This window comes from Gordionus sp. m RMFG-2023, chromosome 3 (assembly GCF_954871325.1).
Source record: "Gordionus sp. m RMFG-2023 chromosome 3, tfGorSpeb1-WG-v2, whole genome shotgun sequence".
In the NCBI taxonomy this organism is placed as follows: Eukaryota; Metazoa; Nematomorpha; class Gordioida; order Chordodea; family Parachordodidae; genus Gordionus; species Gordionus sp. m RMFG-2023.
Window position 1 is genome coordinate 6,134,930 of NC_088777.1, and position 23,960 is coordinate 6,158,889.

At 25.9% G+C, this 23,960-nt stretch overlaps 1 protein-coding gene across 1 annotated transcript in view; it reads left to right on the top strand.

Annotated features, from left to right (window-relative positions):
* Nucleotides 1-23,960, top strand: part of LOC135926664 (mucin-17-like) — a 114,917-nt gene that overhangs the window by 57,878 nt on the left and 33,079 nt on the right. The window contains exons 4-17 of the mRNA XM_065462593.1: nt 3,803-3,832; nt 3,943-3,975; nt 4,371-4,385; nt 4,524-4,553; nt 4,738-4,767; nt 5,302-5,331; nt 5,715-5,744; nt 5,928-5,957; nt 6,133-6,165; nt 11,157-11,186; nt 13,622-13,648; nt 14,764-14,790; nt 15,019-15,045; nt 22,180-22,263. Of these exons, the coding sequence (XP_065318665.1) occupies nt 3,803-3,832; nt 3,943-3,975; nt 4,371-4,385; nt 4,524-4,553; nt 4,738-4,767; nt 5,302-5,331; nt 5,715-5,744; nt 5,928-5,957; nt 6,133-6,165; nt 11,157-11,186; nt 13,622-13,648; nt 14,764-14,790; nt 15,019-15,045; nt 22,180-22,263 (456 nt within the window). The remainder of the gene's footprint in view (nt 1-3,802; nt 3,833-3,942; nt 3,976-4,370; nt 4,386-4,523; nt 4,554-4,737; nt 4,768-5,301; nt 5,332-5,714; nt 5,745-5,927; nt 5,958-6,132; nt 6,166-11,156; nt 11,187-13,621; nt 13,649-14,763; nt 14,791-15,018; nt 15,046-22,179; nt 22,264-23,960) is intronic.

The following is a 23,960-nucleotide window of genomic DNA, read 5'->3' on the forward strand; positions in this document are numbered from 1 at the left end:
TAAAATCAGCTGATATTAAGTGGCAATTTCTAAACTTGTTCAGAATTATTTCATTCTTAACCGAAATTAATTAAAATAATTATTATCATATTTTTGTTTGATCTAGATCAAAAATGTCGACTTATAGAGACCTAATTTGTTTTTATTTAAAAAGAAACTCAAAATACTTAATACAACATTTTTGTTATTCTAAATGATATTCTTTATTGTATAAATAAAAATGTTGAATATATTATATTTATGTCGATATACTAATTATCAATAATAAATATAATAAAATATCAATAATTTTAGAACCCTCTTTTTCCTCAAATATATTTTTATATTTAATCGATAAATTTTAAAACATAGTTAAAATTATTTAGTAGTCCATAAAAATTGATTTAAAAAAGAATCTATTCGAATCATTCCATAAAATATTATTGTTAAGATATTATTTTTAATATCGTTTGATTTAAAAAAATGCTAAATTTTAAAAAATCCTTTTAATCTAATAACCCGTAAGCAAATAAAATATAAAATCAAGATAGGAAACACCTCTTTGAATAAATTTCTATATATTATTATCAAAAGTTATTATAAGATTATGGTTTTAGAGCAGTAATTACTATTGGTTATTTATCTATTAATAAGTTTAGGATTGTTTAATTTTTATTTATTATTATTTTTAAGTATTATTGATTGTTTATTTTCTATTTTTTGTAAAAAAAAAATAATATTTTGAAATATAAGTTTAAATATTTTTATAGTACTAGATAAATTTAACAAGCCAGAGATAAACATAAAAAAAAATACGTATCCCTGCTTGAACCTTCATCACTTAGCATCTCACCTGTTATTCCACCACCATTCAACCCCAAATGACTATCAATTATTTAATCCACCAAATGAAAATCCAACACAGGAAAAGACCTTTATAAAAAATTATCCGAATACCCAAAATTTTTAACAAGCTATTTTAGCCCTACCATATCACGAATCCCAAAAGCAGCCCTTAATAATTTATCCTTTTTATAACAAAATTATTAATAATATTTTACAAAATTTAGAAGATCTAAATTGGAGAAAATTGATATATTTCCCAACATTAATTTTATCAAAACCACTAAAAGATAATCCAACCCCACTATGCCAAACAATCAAAAAAAGAATTGAAAACTTTGATCTTAATTTTGAAAAATTATCACCAAATATCAACGATCCTGCTAAAAAGACTTCAAGTAACCCCTCACACAAACTAATATATAAGATTAATAATCTAAAAAGAGCTCTCCGAGCTCTTGCTAACGCAAACACTTTGGCACCCGATAATATCACCACAAGAAATCAACTTTTAGAAAAACATCCGAGCCCCAAATACACTCCTCAAATACTGTAATAAATTCAAAGATAAATATCACTCCCGAAGAAGCCTTAACAGCTATTAAATTTTTTACAAACGATTCTGCTCCAGGGCTGGATTTCCTTACACCTTCATTTATTATTGACCTCTTGGGTTTGGTGCTCGACTAATTGCACTTGAAAAAGCTGAAAATCAAGTGCTCCCAATAGCTATTGGAATTTTCTATCGATGAACCATTTCAAAAATTATTTGTAATCGACTCAAATTTACAATAACCTTAAGCTTAGCTCCTTACCAAGTGGGATTTGGAGTAAAAAGAGGCTGTGAAGCTGCAATCCATTGCAGTCGACTAGTTTTATCTAACCTCAAACCTGAAGATTATATAGCAAAATTAGACATATCCAATGCCTTTAATTCATTAATAGGAATAAAATGATCGATACCTTCTTGTAAACATTCCCTGACTACCACAATTACATCCATCTTAGCTATGGCATTCCTTCCTTATTCAAATTTAATGATTATATTAATAATTCTGCAGAAGACCTCCAACAGATGACCCATTAGGATCCCTACTTTTTTGCTATACCCTTAGACACCTAATAAGTGATATTGCTCTTTCATGCAAACTCAATCTACATGTTTGGTACCTTGACGATTGTACTATATCGGGGACCATTTCTTCAATCCAGAATTGTCTAGATATAATCAACAAACACTTTGATGAACTTAATTCATCCTTAAATATAAATAAATGCGAAACTTATCCTTCTCCGCCTACAACAGACACCATATTAGATAACTTTAGACGGACACCCTTACAAGATTTCAGTATATTAGGAGCCCCATTGGGAGGTGCAGAGGGAGTTTTTAATTTTTTAAATAATCACCTTCAATCACTATTCCCCAAACTATCGATCTTAAAAAATTATCCATCCATCAAGCATACTACATTCTCAAAAACGCCCTTACCACAAATCCAGTATTGTTTAAAAACTTCTGGTGCCTGTTCTTTTAAAATTCTTTAAAAGAATATGAACAAAAGATACTACAAATAATGACAGAGTTATTAAACATCAAACTCGATTCTAACTCGTGGCTTCAAGCAACTCTCCCATGTAAATCCGGAGGACTAGGCCTAAGATCGGCATTAAGTATAGCCCTTGTTTCCTTCATCTCATCAACCTTATCAGTAAAAAATATTACCTCGCAAATTATTACCATCGATAAAGATAATTTATTAGATGAAGCCTTACGTTGTTGGAACATTAATGTCTTAGCAAACACAGCCCCGCCAGATTCAACGAAACAAAAAGATTGGGATCAAGGATTGGTATCTCGTTCCTTAGCTTACCTCAACTTGAGCGATGATCACCAATATAAATCCCTCCTAAGATCTCTTAATTTCAACAACTCTGGCCATGAATGGTCAGATTCATATCCCAGTATTTAAAAAAACCAGCTAATAGATAACGACGCTTTTCGTTATGCAATCAATTTACGCTTGGGTGTACCTTTCTTAAACCATTATATTTGCAATAAATGCAATCAATCGGCAGACGCATATGGAGACACGCTCTCCACTGTAAATTTATATCAAAAATCAGCCGACATGATAAAATAAATGCAATAATAGCTTCTTTTTTTTAAAAAGCCAATTTTTCCCGTATTTTAGAACCTACATCCTGATAAAAAACGCCCTGACGGCAAATCGTATCCTTTTTCATGGGAAAGCCTTTAAAGTGAGATTTTACCTGCATTGATCCCATGGCTCCATCTAATAATTGCCATGATCCCCTTAACAGAGCTGAATCCCTAAAAAATTTAAAATATTCACACCTAATGTGTGATAACCAATTTGTTCCAATAGCAGCTACATCAACCTGCTCTTTTGGACAAGCGGCTTTAGATCTATTCAAAACAATATCCAAATCAATAAAAAAATCATGCCTTTCTCCATTTTACAAACTCAAGCAGAAAATCGCCGTATCTGTATTTGGATCTAATTATCAAATATTTAAAACATCATGGCCCGACCTCGCCATTTGATATTTCTTTTTTTTAAATGTTTTTTTTTTCTTTTTATAAAAATATACATTTGTATTTTTTTTTATAACTTAAACTGATATATGTCATATATTTTATTAAATGTTAATTTTTAAATAATTATTTTTTTTCATATTTGTATATGAATTTTAATAAAAAATTGAATTTTATCAAACATTTTAAAAAATTGCATTTTTTTAAAGTATTTTGATCTATATTCTTTGAAAATTAAATAAAAGTGAGATGCATTGGATAAAATTTAAATACTTAAAACTTATGAAGTAGATTTAAATTATAGTTATTTTTACATGATGATTTTCTCGTAATTTTCAAATTTAAAATGTTAATTTTTTTATTTTATTAATAATGTAATTCCCAATCCCCATAAAATTAAACTCACAAATAAATTTTTAGGTACCACCATAATCAAAACTCAAACACCAGGTTAATTTATGTTTATTAATAAATTTTATAATTATTCAAAATGGAAAAATTTATTATTAAAAAATTTCATTAATAATGTTATCATATATAATTGCTAACTAAAATCTTAGCAACGACTACAATCAGCGAAAATCAACCCCCAGGTTTATTTATATTTATTAATATATTATAAAGCTTTTTTAAAATTGATTAAGTACTTATAAATTATTAAATCGACCATATAATGTTATTTTTACATGATGTCATTCTTATTATTGTTATTTCATAAAGTTATAAAATAGTTTAAATAATATATTAAACCGTAAATGATAATTTTAATAACTACTACAATCAGAAAAACTCAACTCACATATATATTTATTTATAAATTTTTTTGATTTATATAAATTATAATTATTAAAAAACGTCATAAATATCTTTTATGATGTGAGCCATTCTTATTATAGATATAAAATATTGATATTAAAATAACTCCATTAACAATGTAATCACAATAATAAATCGTAAACTAAAATTTTACAAACCACTACTATCATAGAAACTCAACCTCCAAGTATATTATAATATTATTTGATAAATATCAAAATTTCTTTAAAACGATATTTATTTAATCATATAAAATGTTAATTTCAAATAAACGGTTGATTTTTATTTTATTTGTAATCATCATATAATGAATAAATTTTTTTAGTAACCACTCCAATCAGAGCTCCAATCCCAGGTTAATTTGCATTAAAATTTCAAAATATTTTGGGTATATTTGGTTGTTATAAGAAAACATATTTATTCATGATCGCCATAGCGTTTTATTTTTATATGATGCTAATCTTATATATTGCTAGATAAAAAGTTGATAATTAAATAATTATATCAATAATGTAATCACAAATAAATAAAAATTTTAGTCACTATAATCAGCGAAAGTCAACCTCCAGGTGTGTATTACTAAATTTCAAATTTTTTTTAAAATGGAAAGTAATTATATTTATTCAAAATAGGCCATATAATTTTATTTTTACAAATGTAATTCATATATTGTTTTGTTTAAATAATAATGTTGCTAGAACTTTCATTTCAGCTAATATTTCATCAACTTTGAGTTTTAATCTCGGGGACAATATCAGGCGTATGGAATGACACTTATTCCATGTATCAGGGGAATCTCGCCAGCCTAGGATTATACATGTTTTTTGAACCATCCTTTAGCTCTAAAACCTAATAAATACATTAGCATTCCTAATATAACTTTAACCCCCATTGTTTCTCTCATAATAGATACTTTTGAGCCCAGAAAAAAGAATTTTTTTAAGGCACACTGCCAAAAATGCATATAATTTCGGGGATCCTCAGTAAGGTTTTTACCTATGTCAATAAATTTTAATAGAAATTTGCAGGCCTCATAGTATATCAATCCACCGTGCCATAACCTAGTTGTACCTACTCATATTCATTTTATAAAATAATTTTAGTAACCACTCCAAGCGACATTCCAACCCCAGGTTTATTTACATAAATAAATTTATTAATTTTTTTTAATTTGGTAATTATAAATTATATTAATTCCAGATTGTTCATTACATTTTAATTTTATATGACCCCATTCTTATTTATTGTTTGATCAAAAAAATTGATAATTAATCAATAATAAAATCACTATAATAAATCCATACATAAATTTTAGTAAGCACTACAATCAGCAAAACTCAATCCCCATGTTTATTTATTGATAAATTTCAAAACTTCTTTTAAAGTGATTAATTAGTTTATAAGTTATATTATTCAATATCGACCAATTCTTATTATTGTTAGATTAAAAAGTTATATTTAATCTTTTATATTAAATTACAACTCCCTATATTAAATATTAAAATGATAATTTTAGTAACCACTCCAAGCAACACTCCAACCCCAGGTTTATTTACATCAATAAATTTATAAATTTTTTATAATTTATTTGGTAATTATAAATTATATTTATTCAAGATCGTTCATATCTTTTTAATTTTGACCCCATACTTATTTATTGTTTTATCAAAAAAATTGATAATTAACATCAATAATAAAATCACTATAATAAATCCAAACAAAAATTTAGGAACTACAATCAGCAAAACTCAATCCCTAGGTTTATTTATATTTATTAATAAATTTCAAAACTTCTTTTAAAGTGATTAATTAGTTTATAAGTTATATTTATTCATCGACCAATTATTATCATTGTTAAATTAAAAAGTTATATTTAATAGTTAATATTAAAAAAAATAATAATCCCTATATTAAATCGTAAACGATAATTTTAGTATCCACTACTACCAGTGAAACTCAACCCGCAGGTATATATATATTTATTAATATATATATCAAAATTTTTTCAAAATTGATTAAGTAATTATAAATTATAATTATTCAAAATCGTCATATGTTATTTTACAATATGGATACATTCTTATTATTGTTAGATCAAAAAAAATTAATGTTTTAATAATTCCCTTAATAATATAATTCCCTATATTTTTTTTAATATAAATTTAATATTGCAATAAATTGAAAAATATAAAATGTATGATATAATAAAGATCAATATAATAGTAAATTTCATTAATATGTCAATTTAAAAAATAATCACATTTGTTATTAAATCTTTTAAGGATAAATAATAATATATAGTAAATTAATATAATAAATTGAGCATATGATTTAAAAGAATTATGAGTTTTCATAGTTTGCCCTTCAGTTTTTCTTCTTACATCTGAATATTCCTCTCTTGTTCTTAATTGCTTTTCTCATCGCCGATTCTGTGATTAGGGTTTGGTTCTTTTGTTGACTTCCATCTGAATATCCCTCTCTTGTTCTTAATTGCTCTTCTCATCGCCGATTCTGTGATTAGGGGGTATCAGTCATTGAGAATATGAAGCTGAGGTAATTGGATTTTATTATATTGAGGGCTAAACTTTGGCGTAGGTAGTAACCCTTGTTGGGATCTTCGGTTCTAGTAGAGATCCGTTCCCCCAGCTCTTTAAAGAAGGCCAGGGCATGAGAGCCGAACGATCGTGGAGATTAGTGGTAGGAATGTGTAATTGGCCGGAAGTGATGGCGAATACTTAGCGAGTTTATACGTCTCGGCGTCTACTAGAGCATCTCTATTTATATTAAAAGCGGCAAGGGGATCGATGCATGAGAAATCCCAGGTTAGGAATTTCCCCCCTCTTCCAAGGGATCATGGTAGAGCCATCGGGACCCTTACCATCAGAATTGTAGAGTCCAGTAGGTTCGAGGGTTGATGGGATACAGCAGATTTTAGGGCCCTGGCAATAGTATCATTGTATTTTGAATGTCTAATGAATCTGCCTCTACAGCGCTTGCAGTGTAAAGAGTGACGGCCTTTGGAGTTGACCGGCGTTTGACAAAGGATGCAGTGATAGGGTATTACCATATCACAATTAAGTCTTAGACCGATGGCGTGACGTAGCTCATCATTGCTTAGGAGCTGGTCAAGGTTTCGCGATGGAAAAGCTTCGAGAAATTCATACCCGCTGTCTGCGGAAATGGAGAAGAGTAGAGAATAGTTCTCGGGTTGGCTCCTAGATTTAAGGTATGCAACGGAGTTGCCAACTAGAGGCTTATCTCAGTCCTTCTGCAGTGCTGATGAGGGAGGATCGACTAATGAAAGAGATTTCCATAGATCAATTGCCTGGAGAAGTAAAGGGTCAGGATGTTTTGTAAGTGCGTGTATGATGGGCTCGCAGGACAGGCGAGAGGATATGAACGCACTAACAGAGAGTAGGGAAGGCGCTCGTATGCCAATGCCGCCGGATTTGGTTGGCAAGGTAGGTAGCCAAGATAGGTCTCCGAATTTGAGATTGAGTATATCCTCTGTGAGGTGTTTAATCTCTAGCTCGTGTGGAGGTTGACGTCGTATTGGAAGATACGTGACGATCGGAGTTTTTATAGAATTTTTGGGATTAGGAGGTAGTTCTTTAATAAAAAGAACGCTTGGTGGGCTGGGAGGCGAGATAGTGTACCGCGCATAAGGTATATCTCTAGTAGAGTGTCAGCGAAGAACTTGACAAAGGACTCGTCTTTACCCACTGGAGATCCGAGATGTGTTAAGAAGTTCAAGTTCAATGGTGTATGATTGAACATAGGATCATAGTTAAGGTCGATGATTCTAAGAGGACAATATTCGCTCTTGTCTTGATTGATTCGCAGTCCCAAACTGCTCTCGCTGGATTTTATTATTTCGACCGCCTTCATAACTTCGCTGGGTGAGCCGCCTAGTATACCATCGACGATATACCAGTTATGAAGGTTTAGTTTACATTGGTCATTTATGCCTTGTATTAGGCTATTAATGCCCAGACAGAATAAGAAGGAGCCTAGTGGGTCACCTTGTTGTATTTCACTACTAGAAGGAATCATTCTATCTCCAAATTGAAGATGCGATGGACTAGCATAACAATCGAAGATGAATTGCGAGTATTCTGGGTAAAGGGTAAGGATGGGATTAAGAAACGCTGTACGTTTTAGAGAGTTAAAAGCGTTTGAAAAATCTATCTTAAATAGGATATCGTCACTGGGGTCTGTTTGTAGATACATTCTGGTCATGTGTAGGGATACCTCACATCCCCCTTTTACGTTGACTCCTAATTGATTAGGGCACAGGTGATTGGATACTGTGAACAATATTCTGTTCACTACTAGCTTTGCGGTTAATCGGCGCCAAGTGGTCCCAATAGCGATAGAGCGAATATCTTTATTAGGTTTATGGAGGGCGATGAGTTTAGCTCCATAAAGGAGTGGAATAATGGCGGGTGGTAAGTCTCCAGCAAGCATACGGTTGATGAGTTGAATAATTTTTTCCAAAACGTCGCATTGTTGTATGATGTAAGGTGCGGTTAGATCCTGTAGGAATATTGGGCGAAACCCATCAACCCCCGGTGAAGAATCGCGTTTGAAGGAGAGAATAGCCTTTCTAACCTCGCTTGAGGTAAAAGTGGTTGCAATTAGAGGAGCTTCGGGGTAAGACGGTATTTCGTCCTTAAGATCGTGTGGGTGGTGTTTTAGGAGAAGAGCTTGATAAGTTGTTTGATCGTAGGGAGCTAGCTTATTGTCAGATGTTGCCAGTCGTATGGCGGATTTAACATTCAGGTTATCCAGCTTTTTAGATATAAGCTTGGCCTTGGTGAGTAGGTCATTTTTGTGATTTTTATTTTTATTAGTGTCATCACCTTTAAAAGATGTGGAAAAGTGATTGATGGGTAAGGGGTAGATAGTAGCATCCTTGATTTGCTGTGTCAGAGATTTTTTGCTGCCAGGATCAGGAACTTGCAAGGTAGTAAAGGCAAACAGGGTGTCTAACCAGTGTTTTATGGAAGAATAATTATTTATCAAGGAAGTCAAGTTCTTTGAGAGGTGTTTGGCAACTTGAAGTCTTGCTCCCTTAGGTATTCGTGAATGGTGTGACTAAAAATATTTCTACATCTGTGGAGTCGGTTGGATTGAAAGTAAGAGCATTTTCGGCGGTTGAGGTGGGAACTATTGGGCTAGTAGGCACATCAGTCAATGTGGGAATGGTAACTATAGGTTGTGCGAGGGCAAGAGCAGAAAAGGCATTTAGGGTTCGAGGGATAGCTGGTGATAAGATGGGAAGCCCAGATTGAGGACATTTTATCTTCTGGTTTCGATGAGATGGCAATAGCCCCAATCAGGTTACCTTAACAAGTTTATTACATAAAGGGCAGTTAGATTTGGTAGAAGCTGTGCTGAGGTCTGGTAAGCTCATGAATTAAAATTTTTTTATCAGTTTAAGAGTGAAAATGTTGGATATTATTTTTATTTTCAAATATAGGTTTCTTGTGGGTTCGTATATTAAGGAAGTTTAATGAGTTATTTTTTTGATTTTTGATAAGATTTATTTAATATTTGAGGTTTCATTATGGAAGATGATTTACTCATAGTATAATTATGTACAAGTGATCATATAGAAATCCCACTTTCAATATCATTTTCTGGATAAATATTTGGTGAAATATTATTAACTGAATAAATGTTTGGCAATTTTTGATAAGTTTTATTCAATGTTTGAGGTTTGATTATGGAAGATGATTTATTCATAGTATAATTATGTGCAAGTGATCATATAGAAATCCCACTTTCAATATCATTTAATTTTTGTATTTATTTGAATTCATATTAGTTTGCAGTCTAGCTTGTAATATTTAGTCCATGAAGGGGTTTTTGCAATAGTAAGCTATAGAGTCCATATTCTTCTAATACAATGTAATTAACTATCAGTCATATTTTTGGGTAAATCATTGTCAAAGTTTTGTATCATAGCATAATGATGTGCAAGTGGTCTTATAGAAATCACATTTTCAATATCATTTTCTGAATAAATGTTTGGCAGAGAATTATTTTCTGTTGGCAATTATTTTATTATTTTGTGAAATATTCAGTTTCCCTTTCTGCTTTTATAGCAATATTAGCTTGCTTTAACGGATTTGAATCAATAGTATAATTAGATAAGAGATTAAATGTATTATCCTTTTCAAGTGTGAATAATGATTGTGTTTTATATATATAAAATGTTTGGATGACAATTTTATAATAGTTAACAGTTTTTGGTATAAATAAGAGTAAATTGTAAAGATTGGTAAGAATGATAGAATTGATAATGTAGAGTGTTATGTTAGGAATAATATAAAAGAACTTGTTTATTAATTGATGTATAATAATTGAGGATGATTGGTGATCTAAAAGTAAAGGAAATATTAAAGGAAAAAGTATTTACTTAAATTTCTTGTATCATTAATCTACAATTAAATTTTGATATATTGGAATTGTATAGATTTCATTGATGCAAAATTATGAAAGAGGACTGAATATTTTGGATAATAAAATCATTTTTATGGTAAATGTGTCGCTATTTGCTTGTTGTTTCATAAATTTTTTTATAATCAAAATTAACTAAAATTTATTAATATATACTATGAAATTACATTATAAGCAAAAAATAAAACAAATTTATTTTTCAATTTTTTTTATAAAAAGTAGCCAAAGATACTTTTAAAAAATAATAACCAATATCGCGCTACTTTTTTTTGATGGATCGTAAACTAAAATTTAAGTGACAACTACAATTATAAAAATTCTACCTACAAGTATTTTATATTATTCTTTGATAAATAGCAAAATTTAAATTATACTTGGGAGATTTAAGAATATTTATTCAAATTCGTCCATATAATGTTTTTATTCTTTTTTATTGTTAGAACAAAAAAGTTATAATTATTCTATTTATAAATTTCATATATTGAATTTTTAGTTACCACTCCAAGCGACACTCCAACCCCAGGTTTATTTACATCAATAGATTTATAAATTTTTAACAATTTATTTCGTAATTATAAATTATATTTATTCAAGATCGTTCATATCATTTTAATTTTATGTGACGCCATTCATATTTATTGTTTGATCAAAAAAATTGATTAAATTCTATCAATTAATAAAATCACTATAATAAATCCAAACGTAAATTTTAGTAAGCACTACTATTAGAGAAACTCGAACATATATTTATTAATAAATTTCAAAATTTATTATGTAATTATAATTATTCAAAATCGTCCTATGTTATTTTAAGATGTGTGCCATTCTTATTATTATTGGATCAAAAAATTAATGTTTGAATAATTCCCTTAATAATGTAATTCAATATATTAAATCACGACTAAAATTATAGTAACAACAAGAATCAGTTATTAAACTAAACCCCAATGTTTTCTTATATTTATTAAATTATTTGGTAGTTATAAAATATATTTTATTAAAATTATTTCGTAGTTATAAATATGTATAATGTCATTTTAACGTGATGCCATTCCTATTATTGTTAGTCAAAAAAAATATATTTTCTAATACCATTATTTATCTGCTCAATAAAATATTATACATATTTATATTCTCTGTGATTTCTTCTAGAGCATAATATCTTATAAATTCGCATTAATTGTTTCTTCAATCAATGTTATTATATATTCAAAATTTATCATAAATTCCAAAAATTAGAGAGCTTCGTCCTGATTTGGAAGAATTACAAATAGCTATAGAAATTACTCTCATTTATGCACGCTTTTTTACATGCATGTTGCATCCTACCACTACCCTATATATTGTTAATACTTTAAAAAAAAATTTAAACTTTTTAGAATAAAATTTCGATTTAAAAAACGTTTACACCTTACAATAAAAGGTATAAGCTATATAAAAATATAAAATCTATATTATTTTTTTTTTTTAAAAAAGTAATAAAATATTGTAATGTATTTAAAAAAAGAAAAGGAACATAAGGAGGTTTTTCTTACATACTATACCATTGATTCATTCCTGATTTTTCAAAAAAATCTTTGTTCATTATGTAATCTATCATAAAAGAATAACACATAAATGGCTCTACCTTGCTAAAAGCATATTCTTCAATCAGACATTTAATTCTCATCGCTAATGATTATAAATAAAAGGGGTAAAATTATATTACATCGATTTATAAATTATAATATAATTTTTTATATTATAGCTGTACAAAATAAATATTATATGAAACTTTATTCATCATTTTTAGTTTTAATGAATACGAACTATAAAGAAAATCCGAGTCCATTATTCCAAGCTAAACTTTGATACTTGACTAAATATTCTGGCCTTACTGCCAAGTGAATCTTTGTGCTCTTTATAACAGAGCTATGAAGTAACAAAGCAATATTGGTTTGAGAAAAAAAATTAAAATTAGGAATAAAAAAGTTCAGAGTCGATTCAAATTATTAAAATCTTAGAAATAAAATAAATGCAAAGTTTATTATGCAGCACATGTAAACAATTATCATTCAACAACTGAATTATTTTCTAGTTTCATTGGATTTCAATACCTGTTCTATTAAGAAAATATTAAATGGATATTTGAGAATTATACAAATGTCTACGTTAGCCTTTCCTCTGGTGACCCAATTTAGATAATGCAATTATCTAATATAGTCGCATTCGTGTAAGGTGTCAATAAAATTCCGATTTAGTAGGCAATTTATGAAATGACTTATACCCAGTCTTTTGTCAGAGTATAAATTGATTTCATGGAACTCGTTAATAGGATATTAGTTTTGTTAAAAGGCCGATTTGAGACAATTTTTGAAAATGGCCCGATTAAGATTTTAGCCAAAATAATAATACGTATCCCTTGAGATTTGGCAAATCTAAATCTTTTCCCACTAACTGATATTTAATTTTTACCTCGCTCAAAACTAATAAAATAATATACATAAATCATTTCAAATTTTAAAAATATCTAAATTCCCGGTTTAAAGTGGTTAAATTTTTTTAAATATTATCATAGTGGAGTAAATAATAATAACAGGCCGATTCCAAATTAATTTAAACCGACTCATGCGGCTTATTGAACCGCTCAATTTAAAATAAGTTTTGAGACTCAAAACTTGACACACTATAATTTAACAAATAAAATCTAGAAAATAGTAGTACACACTACACTCCCTCAATCTCAACTCTACAGGGATATTATGCTCAATGATAAATTCAAAACTTGATTAGAATATTTGATGATCTTAAGCTTAATTAATTTAAAAAGGAACTATTCAAAATAGCTTATAAAATGTTATTGTTGGGTAATGCTAATTTTTGATATTGATAGATCAATAACTGTTGATTTTAAAATTTTCAACTATAATATAATCCTGATATATTAATTATTTAATAAATTATTAACAAAAATTTTAGTAACCAGTTCACTCCCTCAACCACCATGTATGCCATTATGTTTAATAATAAATTTTCTTAACTTAACTATATTAAAATTTTTTTAATTCAAAATCATTATATGATGCTATTGTTGTAAATGTTATTCTCATATTTATTTAATCATAAAATGTTAATTTTATAAAATATTATTCTTAATCATCTGAACTGAGAAATAATTAATATAATATCTTAATCACAGCATCCAGAGTGCTTAAACCTTGTGTAATCATTTTATTATAAATTTATTGATTTCAAAAAAAAATAATTAAAAGGAAAAATAATTCCGATACATATGCATCTAGTAATAAAATATATATGATGATCGACTTAAGTCGTTTATGCTCATGAAAGATGGTATCTAGTTAATAAATTATACTCCAACATATAGTTTGAGGTAACAGATGTCATAAGCTAAATCACACAACAACTAATTTTATTAATGATATGTTATGTCATACATTGTCATATTTTTAATGATAATCAGAATGTGTGTCCAATAATTGATAATGAATAAAAATTCTGTTAAAACAAAGCGAAAATCGCTATTTATATTTTCATACCAGTTTGATATTCTGGACCTTATATGATTGAGAAAATTTTTTAGGCTTCCTATTTTACTATATTATCAAATAATGAATATAAACCATATGTGTCTTATTCTACTCCTTATTATATTTTATCAAAAACATTTTTTTGATATATATAACTTATGATTTATAAAAATTTTTATAAGATTTTTTTAAATTAATTTCTATCAGAAATATATTGCCATCGATATTTTACCCCAGATTTTTAAATGATATGGTGATAGATTCATAAAGTACCAGCCAAAATTTAAAACATCTTGCCCGTTTTAATAAAAAGATATTTATATGCTTGGCTTTAATTATTGGCTATTGATTTTGAAATATAATAGATAACCTAGACCCTAGACATAACTTGCATTCTGAAAGCAAATTTTTCTGTAAACTAAAATGATTTAAGAAGAATATATTAAAATTGGTTTTGTTGCAAGAAACTATTCTATTCTACGATTAATAAATATTGCTTTTAAAATAATTCTATTTATAATATAATCTATATATTAATTAGAAAATAATATAATATAATGTAAATTTTAGTAACCACTGCAGTCTCTCAACCTACAGGTTTATTTTAATGTTTAATGACAAATTTAACAATATTTTTATATTATATGTCGATCACATCTTAAATTAATTCAAAATAAAATTTAAAATTATCTCTATAATATTATTATTGCAAATTCTATTCTTTCTATTGCTAAATCAGAAGATGTCGATTTGTATAATATATTTTATGTATATTATAATCATATGAATTTACAAATATTTAATATAACTGAATATCTATCATAGTGACGACCAGATTACCTAAACCTTCAAGTATATAATTTAATGAATTTAAGAGTCTGATAAAAAATATAAAGTTAATTCACTTAAATTAATTTAATATTCAAAATCCTTAAGTGATATTTCAAAATGAAAAAAAAAAATTAAATATATTCTTCCAATAATAAATGATATATGCGGGGCTAAGTAAACTCCTACAATATTTTTAATATTAACACTTATCATTAATTAATATCACTAATTTTATTACTGTTTATAAAGATGTTAAATTTATAACGGTAATTGAAAAAGAGTTAAATAACAAAAGGCCATAAATAAAATTCTATTCTCAAATCTGCAATATCTTTGTATTCTGAATCTTAGATGATTGAGAAAATTCTATTACATAAAATTCTATATGCTTACTTTTTTTACTATATTATCGATAATGAAGGAAAATCATATTTTTCTTGAGCGACTCATTATATTTTTTTACTGACAGCACTCTTTAATATAAATGATATTGGATATATATTAATCTTTCTATTCTTTCGATTAATTTCTCTCAGAAATGTATGTGCTTAAATATTTAACCCCAGATTTTTCCCAATATATAATAGGGTGTTACAACTAAGTGAAATATTTGTGTAATACGCTTTATTTCTTTATAAAGCGAATTAAATTCAATGGCAGTTTTTTCTCCAAATAACTTTGCTAGTTTTACTCTTCCTTCCTTATTCTTCTCGTTATGTTTTTGATTTTTTAATTTATTAAAGAAAATGTTTTTTATTTTTTAACATGAAAAATGTATATTTTAATATAATCTGCTATTCTAATATCATTATTGATTTAAAAAAATTAGGATACATCTGAGTTTATTGTAAAAAATAATAGAAATTTTTGTTATACTCAGTTGTTGGGTATCGTCTTCAATAAATAAAAATAAGTAAACGAAAATTTTGATTACTAACTCGTTGGCATACTCCAAAATGTGTTATGATTTACATCTAATCATTAAACTATGATAAATATTAATTTTTTGAATTAAATAATAACCATCATATAACCAATTAATAAAATCTTTAATGGTGTTGATTTAGAAATTGTATTAATTTAAGTAATTATTATATCGTTAATAATGAGATTTTATTTAGTTTTATTTTTAAAATATTATTTTAGATATTTTTTAACAATAATGCCAAAGTTAATTTGATTAATTATTTTAAATTCTTTTAATTATAATTTATTTTTTTAAATATTCTCAGACACTCGTTTAAACTAGTGAAAAACAAATGATGGTAGGTTTGGACTTAAGACCGATCCAATCTAATAAAAATATTTAGTGTGGGTCACTTTGTCTACTTAGTGGAGGTTACGTTGTCTAAAATATATAGAGCATTTTAAATAAGCGTGTAAACGAAGTGATTGATATTTTCAATGATCTGTGGTCTTCGATTTAATTTTTAACAAGAAAATTATTAAATAAGACATATTTATTATATTATATTTAAATATATTATATTATAAAACTAGAAATAAATATATTAATTTATAAAATATTTATTAGTCTAATCCGGACTTTTTACTTACCTTAGATTAAACCTATTGTCTACTATTAACCAATAGTCGTAGCTAGATAACAGAGTGATTAAATGATTAGATTCAGATATATTATCAAAATCCAAGATAAAATATTTATCTTTATATTTTTAGAACACATATTCTTTCTTTCTTTCTTTCTTTCAACTATGATTTTCAATATTTTTTTATCAAATTATTTGAATATTTTGTTTATATTATTTAAATTTGTCATTTTTGTCACTATTTTTTCGAACTTAAAATGCTTTAAAATTATATCATACAAAATTTAGAAAAATATATTAGATAAATTATATCTTAATATTTTTGAAACCTTCAGAATTAAATTCTATTTTTATTAGAATAAAAGCTAAATCAGTCTTGAGGGAATATATCCATGAAATAGAAGTGATCACAACTGTCTCATATTCATATTGGCTATCAAATGATTATCTCCTATTAATCAATATAAAAGAATTGATTTACTGAATAGCGTTTAGATTAACTTTCAACCATAAAAAAACGTTATGTTATTCAGATATTCAAATTATTATAATTTAATCATTGTAACTTCTTGGTAAAACAATATATAATAGATGTTGTTTCTCATGGATATAAGTTTTATTTTATAACTATAGTTGAACAATGACTGAATGTCAGTTAATTTGGCTCAATCATCATATTCTTATCGGAAAAAAATCTGTTAATATTTAAGCTTTTAATTTATATTTGTTTATTTAAAATTTACGCTGCTATCTTTATAATAAAAAAGGATTGCCAATGTAATCTGTTTATTTGGCTAAAAATTTAGTAATTACTCAACCATAGTTCCAATTTCTTTTTAAACATTTTCTCAATATAATAATGTGTAAATTTATTAATTTTAATTTTTGATATTTTGGTTTTTCATTTTGTTTTCTCTACCACACAGCTTATTCCAAACTATTTCTAAAATATTTTTACGAAAAGCCAAGGATTTTGGTCTTTAAAGATTTACACTCGCTTTTACTTTTTTTTATATATTTCAAAAAGAAAAAAAGATATTATAAAAATTGTCTTTTCAAGTGTATCATCATTAATAAAAATACCCTTATATATAATTTAGTAATTTAAAATGTAAAATAATTAATAAAGTAATTTTTATGCAATCCCAAATTCAATAAAATCTAATTTCAAAAATCATAGCGAAAATATCGCCATAATTATTCGATAATATTTTGGTAGTTATCATATTATCAGAATATATTAGTAACCTGTATTATTTGGAATAAAATAAATTATGAATTATTCTAAATCATTTTTCCGTAGCTACTTCATTATCATTAATATTATTTCGAATAGAATACATTCATGATTATTCTAAATCTCTTTTTACGAAGTATGAAGCAATGCCCTAGTCATAGTTACTATATTATCAAATTATTTTAATTATAATTTCCTTTAGGATATTCCAGGATATCATAGTTTTTCGACATTTACTGCTTTGATTGAAAACTTATATTCGGAAAATTTTTAAGTATTCAAATACATCAGATTATATTTATTTTGAATATAAAGAAATGGATAATGGGAGAATAATAAAATAAAATAAGAAAATTAAAATTTCTATATTATAAAAGATTTGTATCGAAATCCTTTTATCGAAATATGCTGATTTCAATTAATATTATCATATATTATTCTAAAAATAGTAGTCGGATAAGAATAATCAAATGGGGTCTTCCTATAAACCAAAAAGCCACATATCTCTTGGAGATCTCGTAATGGAGACGAATCAAACGGCCTTTATTAAAAAGCTGCGTTTCACATGGGAGGATTGAAATAAAGATAATTTTAACACCATTCTTCTATGAATAGGAAGCATTATCAGTTTCGTTAATTTCATTAGGGAAATTATATAGTATAATTTTTACAGAATTTTATGTTCAAATGGAGGATTCACTAGACTTCATCTAACGTATGGGTTACAGCTTACATATATATTGACACGAAATTTTCGAAGGAGCCATTGAAAAGTGAGATAAATTCTAGAATATGTTATGGGATTATTATAGCCACAACCCCTGATGCATATTGAACATATTAATAATTTTAAAAAAAATGAAATAATTGTCCTACACGAAATGCAAAAATGTTAAAGTATTTTTTTAGACATATAGCTCTTGACCCATTAGGAGTCGGCGTGTTGTATTTTAATAAAAAATTTACATTTATAATTTTTGTGTATATGCTGATATAATAGGTTTATTTAATATATAAATTTGTATTTTTACTGTTCTGCGGCGATTAAGTCGTAGATAATTAGTTTTTTTTTGTTATATAGAAAAATTTATAATTACATTAAAGATCATTATTATTTGTATTACGTTTAATTCTTGTCTAACACGATACATTAAATCGCTATATACTATTCTGAATGTATCCCTTCAATAATGATATTCATTTTTTTTAATTCCATGTTATTTGAAATTACTTATAAAATTAAACGGAGATAAAATAAATTAATTAAATATTTTCTATGCAATTCCAAATTAAAAATATTCCACAAATAATTATTTTAAAATTTTGTCAACCTTCGATAAAATTTAGATATTTTTTTTCAAATGGCACATCCGATCCAAAATTTTACTTTTGAAATTATTAGAAAAATACCTAAATAAAATTATAAATAAAATAATTTGGTGAAGTTTGATCACCTTAGTCCAAAATTATAAAAAATAAAATAAACACGCTTAAGATGCAGCTATTAGTTATACTAATCTAGATGATTTTTATAAAATAATAAAATTATGTTAAATTATTTATAAATATAATAATAATGGTAAATAAACTTATTTTTAAAAATAGTAAAAGGCATAATATAACGATTATAAGTAAAATATCACTTAAAATATGAAAAGTTGTATTTTAAACATATTTTGCTTTAAAAAGAGGTTACCAAAGTTAATTTGAAATTATATTTTTTACGTATGAAATGGAATTAATTCACTAAGTCCTAACCGCTAAAATTCAAATTATTTATTTACAACCAACTTTCTACTAATTATTCTTATGAAACCCCCAAAATTCTCAAATTACTGCCTATAAGGAAGATTCATAATATGCTATCATAATCAGAAATTAGATCATCTGTAATTAGGTTATCTTAATGAAGGACCCTGTCATATCAAATTCCATCATTATTGTTGCAAAGTAAAAATATTTAAACAAGAGTGATTAAATTTCCCCAGGGTACTTAATTAATTCTTATATTCTCAGTCCTATATTTTTATTTCCTGTAACAACATTCAATTTGTATTCCTATTTGCTACAAAACTAGTATTTTTATGAATATATATGTTAATCATTACAAATTTGAAATAAACTATTTCTTCATATTCAATTTTTTTTATATACTTCAATTTTTTTTCTTTTAGCTTTCACCTTTTCTGGTGATAAACTCCTTCTTTCTCCACTTTATGTTATTACATGCTATCTCTTTTGTCTAATTTATATTTCTTCATATTTATTCTAACTTTATGGCCCCATTGAAATTTTGGACTTCCTCTTTTACGTTTGCCCATCACTTCCAAACTCTTTACCTTATTTCCTTATAGTTAATAGGCCTTATCATTGTGTTCCCATACCACCTACTATTTACAGCTTTAAATTTTTTTTAAATACTCTTCTTATTTTCAAAGAACATTAATTCTAACCTTATTATATATTTTTACATTTCTTGACAATTTCACCATTTGCCTTTATCTTTCAATTTTAAAATTGATATAGATATTAGAGATCTGTAAAAGTATGCCCGGCCATTACCTACATGACCCGTACTGGCTTCAGGCAGGGCTCGGGCCTAATTATTTTATAAAATTCTGGTTTGGGCCGGGTTTGGCCTAATATTTTTAAATAAAATTCTGGCCGGATCGGATAGGGCCTTGGAAAATTTTTAAATATATTTAAATTTATCCATTTTATATTAAATTTTTATATAAATTTCAATATTTGATATTAAATTTTTATATAAATTTCAATATTTTATTTTTTATATTCTAAATAAATTTTAATATTATTTATAAAAATTTTTCATTTTATTTATAGAACTAAACGCCATATAATACATGTCTTTTATTTTGAGTAATTATAAAAATTAATTTCTATATTTAAATAAGTTAGGCCCGGGCCGTTAAGTTTTATGAAAAATAATTTCCATTTTAAGCCGGGCCGGGCGGAAAAATTTTTTTAAAAAAAATTTGGGCCGGGCCTGGTTTGAAAAATTAGGCCTGATGCAGAGCACTAATAGATATCAAGCATTACGGCTTTCATTTATGGCTCTTTTTCTCAATATTAGTTCCTTTAGCTAATAATTTGTATTAGATAATTCAAAATATATTTTTTAATTATACTAAAATCATTCATACATACATTACCTCTTACAAATTTACAAAGATTAAAACATTTTTTTTCCTCTTAAAATTTTAATAATATTTTTTTAGCGAATAATTTCTTATATTGATCTTTACATTTCATTTCACTAAGTAATAATACAAAATTATGGAATTTTTGCTGTTTTAAAATAAAAAATCGTTTAATCAAAAACTAATTAGGAAGGGGATATATTATCAATAAAAAATTAAGTGTTATAAATAGATGAAGCAAATTTTCCTAAATATTTTAACGAATTTATGCATATATATCTTGGTAGAAATTATTATTTAAGAAATAGAGTTTTTTATTAATATAAAATTTAACATAATTAAAACACCTGTAGTTCCTTTTATCCTTTTGCGGTGTGTTTTATAGCTCTATTTTATTTTTAGATTTAAAAAATTTATATAAAAATCTTATACCTGAGTAAATAAATGAAAATATTCAAATATTTTAGATGTACCAGATTCATTCATGTCATTCAAAACTGTATTAAATTACAAAAAATAAGCAGCCATATCCATATTTTCATTCGTGACTAACTTTTGGCTTCTAGTATTCTTATAAATATAGTTAAATTTTTTTTATTAAAAATATATCCCTGTTTAAAAATGGATAGTAAGCACCTCGTAAAAACTTTCTTCACATATATATGATAATATTAAGATTAATTTATTGTTTAAAATTGATATTTAGTCTCATTACTTTATAAAATAAACTTACTAAGCAAAAATGTAAAAAATTAGTGTTAAAATTTAAATTTGTATTAGAACTTTTCATAAACATATTTCTGCGAAACAATTTAAAAAACGTTGGAGCAACTAATTTAAATATATTTATAAGGTTTATTTTAAATTCAAAGTTTGGGAAGAAATTACCTGCCTCTGGATTGCACTATCCCCGATTTTCCTTATATTTTGGCCCATAAAAAATTGCATTTAAATAATATTAATTAAGAAGTATAAAAATTAATTTTAAAAAAATATTTATTTATGAACTTTGTTTTTGAAGGATTTGTAAAAATAGGGGAATTGACATTTTTCCTTAAACTTTTTTTTTCTATGTTGTTCAAATTGAAACTGGATAAAAGATTTTAAAAAAATACATATTTTATTCTCTCATAAATCTTGTAATAAAAATATAATTTAAAGTATATATAATAATTTTTTTTATATTTTAATATATATTATTTTCAAGCTCCTAGTAATTGTCGAGTTCTAGTAGTCATACCAGGTACTCTAGGAACACCCATACAAAGATCGTTACAAGCTGAAGCTATTAGTAAAATAATTGCCTTATTAAACTATTATTGTACCTCATGCCTGATTTTGATAAAAACAATTTATCTCTTTGATTTTTAATTCAAAATAGAATTTTGTTTTTAATGACTTTTTCCTGTGATATTTTTTATTTTGGAGATCTTTGCTTATTTTTTTTACAAATATTAATAATTATGTGAGATATCATTTTGTTTAAAATTGAATCTTTTAAGTAAGTCCATAATCTTGAACATGTTATATAAGTGTTAGAGTAATGCAGAGTAATATTATATTATTAATAAAATATAGGCCATTCTGGCCTTGACACAAAAAATATTATTATTATATTTCCTTACTATTCCTACTTTTTCCCTGATTGTATACCATATAAATTGAGTTCTAGGTTTAGCCTAAAAATCGGCTAAAACTAATTAGGAGCCTATTAATAGGATAAAACTAAATTAGTCAAAAATTCTGCATCGGCTAATAGTACGTCATCGTTCCGTAAGATATGGCTGCCTAGTATTAATTATTTTTATTTATTTTAGTAAAATAATTTATTTTATTTATAATTAGTGTAAATATTTTATTATTATGAACAAATAAACATCATAATATGATTTAATATTTTTTTATTTAGATTATTACATTATGAAATAAAAATATTTTTTTAATAAAAAAAATGATGTGCTTATTGTAATATTGTTTTTGTTACAATTTATTAGTGATTTTCACGCCTAAAATTTTAAGCAAAAAATATTTTTTGAAGTTCAAAAAGATATTTAAACATATTTTGATTTGATAAGAATTTTAAATCTTCTTTGTAAATAAATCTTTTTTGTAAATTTTATTTTATTTTGTAGTTTTTTTATCATTTTTGTAAAATTATCTATTTTGATAAGTATATTAATAGAGGTTGTTTTTTCTAAATAATTTAAAAAAAATATATATTAAACTTTTTTTGTGTTATTTATAATGATCTTTTTAAGGATAATATTTTAATATGACAATTGTCATATTCGTTATTTTTTAACATTTTTGAAATTTTAGGGTAATTTATATTGTAAAGATGTTAAATTATAAATTCCATGAAGATGTTCCATGGAAAAATGACAATTATCATAATGGGTTTTAAATTCTAGATTTATTTTGACGCTAATGGGCAAAAATATGTATTATTAACATGTTATATTAAAATTTCAATTAAGATGTACCATATAAAAGTAAAAATTGTCATAATCGTAATTTTTTATGTTTTTTTAAATTTTTTAACAAAATAAGTATTGCCAAAATGTTTAGATAAAATTTCATGAAGATGTACCATAGATAACTGACAATTAATCGTTATTTTTATTATTTTTCAATTTTTTTTGACTCAAATGGGTAAAAATATAGATTGTAAAAATGTTAAATTAAAAATTGAATGAAGATGTACCATCGATAGGCCGGGACGAGAACTCTCCTTCTAAAAAAATGGGTTCGAATTTGGGTTTGGGTTCAGTGAAAAAGTTCAGAGCTTGGAGATCAGAAAAAAAGTGACTTATTAAAATTAGTTAAAATAATAGAACATTTCTTAAAAAATTTATTTTAATTAGTATCCTCATAAAAATAATTATCATCATAATTATAATTTATTATATATCGTCGGTCTAGAAAAGTGCTGCACTCTACATTCTCAAAATATTTGAGTTAGAAGTGGATAATAACTTATTTATTCCC